Below are 5,813 nucleotides of genomic sequence, written 5' to 3' on the forward strand. Positions count from 1 at the left end.
AACTCTTTAGATACGCTTTCTTGGAAAGATTTGTTCTAGCTTTATATTTTGATCATTGACTGGGAGGGAGCCCACTCTCAGCATTCATTAAAAAAAACATAGACATTTTAAAATTTGTATTATTTTGTCCACTGCTTCATTATAAATTGAATAATGCCTATGTGAGCAAATGCACAATTTTTATTTTTATTTGTAACTATGAATTTCAACCTTTTTGAAGTCAAATGTAAGATAACTTTTCAAAAGCAATTCAATTTAAATATGTTATACAAAACTATGGATCTTTAAATTACTCGATGCCTTGATACTTTTATATAATGCTTAGTAGCTAAAATATACAAACTCATTCATAGGTAACTTGAAATACAAGGCTTAGTGATTTTTTGTGCCACTAGTTATTCACAAGAAAATTTTAAATTATATTGTTATTACTATTTTGTTAGTACTACTACTTTACGTTCAGTCTGTAATACTAGTTTTAAGTCAATCTTAATCTAATGTCTATGCAATATCAAATAAAAGTTTTTTGGATGGTTCTAATCTTAAAAGAATAGGATGTCCATTTTGATTGTTGTTTTATGCTAAACAATATAAGGTTTTAGTTTGAATTTAGAAAATTATGCAACAATATGAATTAAGAGAAAAAGTACCATATAAGGAGATATGAAATTGATTTAAAAAAAGTTGAGAAAGAAGCTATTTTTATTTGGTGTGGATGATACAAAAGAAAAATTAAATTTAAACTTTCAAAAATATCAAACAAATATCCATAAGTAAGAATTTCTTGTTACATTTGTTTGGCCATTTTTTTTCATCTAATTTGGTTCACTTTAAAATTCATCATCTTTATACCAAGATGTTTTTAAAGGGAACATGTAATTGTCTATTAGATGTTCAAAAAAATGGCTTAACTTATATATAAATATAGCTTTTCTGGTATTTATTGCACATTTTGTAATGTTGTTAGACATAATATTGTAATTTGGATGCTAAAAAACCTACTATACATTTTGGTTTTTCCTTGGAGGGCACTATAGGTAAAGAACTTCAGTAAAATAGAACTAACATGATGGATGTGGGGTTTTACAATAGAAAATAAAATCTTCTATCCATAAGAAAAACTAATATTCATCTATTTAGACTTGCATCCTCCCATATATCTCAAATGAGCTTACTGTTTCTTTAGATGTTCTCTATGTTAGATGTGTTATACATGATACATAATTAAAGGATAGAATGAATTTTTACGTGAATTAGAAATATATCTTGAAGTAAATAGACAGTATCCTTAAAAACAACTTAATGGGTTTTATCCTATAAGAATTCATGGAAGAAAGTTAAGGCATTTGATTATTTAATTTTTCCTTCTAAGATATCATCTTCATGATGATGAACTTTATTGAAGTGTTCTAATAACATACAAGTGTATAATTTCTCAAATTGTTTGGTTGAATAAGACATTTAAAGATAAATCAAGTTGATATAATGCCCTTTACAATGTATAATGTTCACAATATGACAATTATTATTATAAGTGTACCTATATATGTAATTTGTTAATAGCTTGAGAAGACTAAGGAGAAATTAGTATAAGCTTCAAGAATTTTATATTCCATTGTAAACGAGCAATTAAGCATAATTGTACAAGAAAAAGAATGATTTAGAAACTAATTAGCTTAAATTCATAGTAAAATGTACCATATACACTATATTCAACTATTTCCTTGTTTAGTAAGAGAAAAACTCTAGCTATTTATCCTAGATTCTCTTGGAAGACATACAATGATTGAAAACATGTAAGAAACTATCCAAATCCATATAATTAACCCAATTTCTCAAAAGAAATTCCATCATTTTAATCATCTAATTATCACAACCAAAAAACATGTGCAACCTCTGCCACATTCAAACAAAAATTAATCAATCAAAATCCAATCACATTTCTGCTTTTTTGCATCATGGCCATCAAAAAACTAATCCCCCATCATTCAAGATCATCGGCAGAGATCAAAATGCCAAATTCCGCGATTAAAAGACCCAAAACCTTCACAGGTATCCGAAAGATGATGTTCCAGACCAATGTAGCTTTCACACCTCATATCTCCCCAATCCTTGAACCAAACCAAGCGATCAAACACTCATTGGAAAGCCAAGGTCCTAAGGTAAACACCAGTGAAAATCCCAAGCAAATTAAGCAAGGGAAGCCCAAGTTATGGCCAACTAAAGAGGGTTGAGAAACACACCTAAACCAGCCCCATACTGCATCCCATTAAGACCCCCGAAGGTTGGACCACTGAGGGTCGTCGATCGCGCCAAATCGAAAGGCCCACATTCAAAATTTCAATGGGAAAAATCCGAGTGAAGCGGTTTTCAACCAATCACAATGCTCCTTTTGTCTACCGTTCTCAATCCCGGATGGTATATAAGCACCACGCATCTCGGGTTCTTTCTCCATTGGTGTATCCCTTCTTCTCTTCCTCTTTCCGTCTGCTCACCGACTTCCTCACTCTCTCCGGCCAATTTTATCCCAAAATGGCTCCTGCTGAAGACACCAACGTCGCCTCTGCGCCTGCTGACCCTCCTGCTCAAGCAGAGGAGAAGCCCAAGGCAAAGAGGGCGAGGAAGCCTGCTGCTCCCAAGGAGCCCAAACCCAAGAAGGCATCTGCATCCAGGGGTCCTAAGGCTCCTCCTTCTCACCCTTCCTACTATGAGGTATTGCATATTGAGATGTCCATCTTCGAATTTGGTCTGTTTTTTGTCGTTTATTTTTGATTTAGGAGTTTTATCTTCTATTTTTATCCATTCCTTCGGTTTTCGTTTAGTTCTCAGATGCCCATGTTCTAGTTTGATTGATTTCTTTGTTCTCTGCCGGTTTTTGGAGATGTCAGTCTTCTGTTTCAGTGGATTTCATTGTTTTCTCGTTGCTTTTAGAGATGCTCATATCCTGTCTGATCCATTTCTACTGTTTATTCTAGTTCTCAGCTGCTTATCTTCTTGTTTGGTCGATTTATGTTGTTTTTTTGCTAGTTTTAGAGATACTAGATTTCCTTTCTTTCGGTCTTTAGTTTCGTTAAATTTCTTTGTTTTCTGTTTCGGTCCATTTCTCTCATCTAGAAATTTCCATTTCGTCTTCCTTCGTGCTCTGAGTTTCTAGAAATACCTTACTGCTTATTTCAGCAAGTTCTTAGATATAGTTCTCTTCTAAATTGGTCTATTTACTTGGTTTCTGTGAAATTGGGGAGATAAATCATCTTGATGTTTGATCTGTTTCAATGGTTATTAGTTTCTAGAGATGCCCATCTTCTGTTCAGGTTGATTTCTTCAATCATTGTTTGTTTGGGGATGCTACATTTATTCGTTTTCTATCAATTGATAGGATTTGGGAGTCCCTTCTGTTTTGATCTATTGCTGATTATTGTTCTGTGTTTGTCGGGATGCTTCAGATGATCATTGAAGCAATCGAAGCAAGGAAGGATCGCAAGGGAACGAGCCAGTATGCGATTGGGAAGTTCCTCGAGGACAAGCGAAAAGACCAATTGCCATCCCATTTCCGCAAGCTGTTGCTGGTTCAGCTGAAGAAGTTGGTGGCGCAAGGCAAACTCTCGAAGGTCAAGGGCTCTTTCAAGCTTCCGGCCAAGGAGAAGGCCCCCAAGAAGCCAGCTGCTCCTAAGAAGCCCGCTGCTACTACGAAGCCAAAGGCCCCCAAATCTCCGTCTAAGCCCAAACCTGCTGCAGTGAAGCCGAAGCTGAAGGCTGCTGGTGCAGCTAAGCCTAAGCCCAAGAGTTCCACTGTGAAGAAACCAGCGGTGGCGAAGAAGCTGGTCGCTTCAAAGCCTGCTGCTAAGGTGGCTAAAACATCTGCCAAGGCCTCACCAAAGAAGCCGGTGAAGAAGCCTGCTCGATCGGTGGCAAAGAAGCCAGTGAAGAAGCCGACTCGATCGGTGGCAAAGAAGCCATCTGCGGCAAAGGTGGTGAAAGTGAAGAAGCCTAAAAGCGTGAAGACTGTAACAAAGGCAAGGACGACGAGGACGAAGTCTCTTGCAGGAAAGAAGGCGAATTGAGGAGGGTGAATGATGGTGGTGGCGGCGTGGTTGTTAGGCTTAGGATGTGGGTGGCTTGTATATTTCCTCTGACGTAGTCATGGCTATTTGATCTCCTTTTTCTTTGTTTTAATTTCTGTACAAGAATGATTCTCTTCTTCGTCTTCTGTTTTCTTAGGATTGGGAATTGTTAGATGGTTTTCACATGACGGGGATGGTCGTTCCCATGGTTGTATTTCAGGAAAAAAATTGCAGAGATTAGGATTTTTGTGGTTGTTCCTTCACTCCATGTGGTGGTGGTGGTTTTTTCTTTTCTTTGTTTTCCTTCTGTTGTTCTGGTCTTCTTGCAGTCTGGTCCGGATGATGACTTTCAGAGAATCCTTTCTTTTACTTGTACATCTTTATTGAAAAAATCAAGGGAAAGAAGGTTTTGTTGAAGAAAATCCATCTTCTTTAGGAATGAGAATTCAGTGAAGTTGGTATGACGAATCTGAACTCATCCATGTGTAGCAGCAGAACTCTTTTTTTTAACCAATAGTTTCACATATATATGAAACAAAGATTATATGGGTGTTTTGCTTGACAAGAAGCGAATAGCTGTGATGAAAGTAGGAATTGGTTTTAAATAATCTTTCTATCAACTTTGCAACCTTTTCTGATGTTTCAACTATACTACTCACGGGATTTGAGTTGTGGTTGCTTCGAGGGGAATTGATTGTCCCGTGAGGTGGTGAAATGAGTGTTATTTTCCTCCCCTTTTAAAATAGCAATTGTCAGAGTCTCGAGATCGGTTTGGGTTGTGTCAAGAGTCCCAGAGGGGGGTAATAATAAATAAACTTTCTCGACTAAAAAACTAGTCATTCCAAATATCACATTTAATATCAAATTTGAACAAAGACAAGCTCTTATGGGAGTCAGGGTTTTCAGTAGTAGTGCCTTGCTATCAGAACACTAGTATTGTTTATGATGCAATTTGTGCATGAGAGGAGGTTATTTTGTCCAAATGTGGGATGCAGTCTGGAAGTATTCCCTGTTCCATCGTGAGATTCAGTCTCTGCTTTGGAGCCTTGAGTTTGACATGGAAACCCCAACATTTACGCTTGTTGAAATGTGATGGGCTTCTGATTTCATTTCCAACGCAGTGTTTTGACAATGCCTTTGCTCAAGTCTCCAATGGTAAAATCTCTGGGATTCAGTTTAAATCTGTCAAACATAGCTTTATCAAATAAAGGAAAATTTTCACATGGGTTTCTTAGGGAGTCTTGGCTCTGGGATGGGCGTTTATCCATTCCATTTGGTTTTCCCGAGGCAAAATGAGCACGTTTGGAAGGATTTTTTTTTTTTGCCTATGAAAAGTTTTGATATGATACTTTTTCAAATGAAAATTTGATCTGTTTGTGTAGCATGAGAGCCGAGTGAAAAAATTTAAGAAAATGAGAGCGAGACAATTGAAAGTAGGAACGAGACAGATGAAGGAAGCTCCTGTACAGATGAAGGAAGCTCCTGTTTGTGATAGCCAATAAAATGACTTGTGTTGTGGTGAATGGTTGCCCTAATGCAAAAAAAAAAAATTGATAGAAAAAAATTCCTTTACCTCTACCTCCTAAGTCTGGTTTAAAAAAAATGATTAACTTTTTCAATCATTTCAAATGACTTTTTTTTTAAAAGAGTTTTTTCGAAAAAGTGAGTTTTGATAGAAAAAATTCTTCTACCTCAAGGGATAAGAAAATTTTTCTATCAAAAATTCATTTTGATAAGGGCAACCATTCACTT

General features: G+C 36.3%; 1 protein-coding gene across 1 annotated transcript; it reads left to right on the forward strand.

Moving 5' to 3' along the window:
* Positions 1–2,456: 2,456 nt before the first annotated feature.
* LOC149827791 (uncharacterized) lies at positions 2,457–4,483 on the forward strand. The gene is made up of 2 exons (XM_090019640.1): positions 2,457–2,712; positions 3,444–4,483. Exons 1-2 carry the CDS (start codon positions 2,533–2,535, stop codon positions 4,059–4,061), a joined length of 798 nt encoding a protein of 265 aa, XP_089875766.1. The 5' UTR covers positions 2,457–2,532; the 3' UTR covers positions 4,062–4,483.
* The last annotated feature ends 1,330 nt before the right edge of the window (positions 4,484–5,813 follow it).

This window comes from Nuphar pumila, chromosome 10 (assembly GCF_984573655.1).
Source record: "Nuphar pumila chromosome 10, dmNupPumi1.hap1.1, whole genome shotgun sequence".
Classification (NCBI taxonomy): domain Eukaryota; kingdom Viridiplantae; phylum Streptophyta; class Magnoliopsida; order Nymphaeales; family Nymphaeaceae; genus Nuphar; species Nuphar pumila.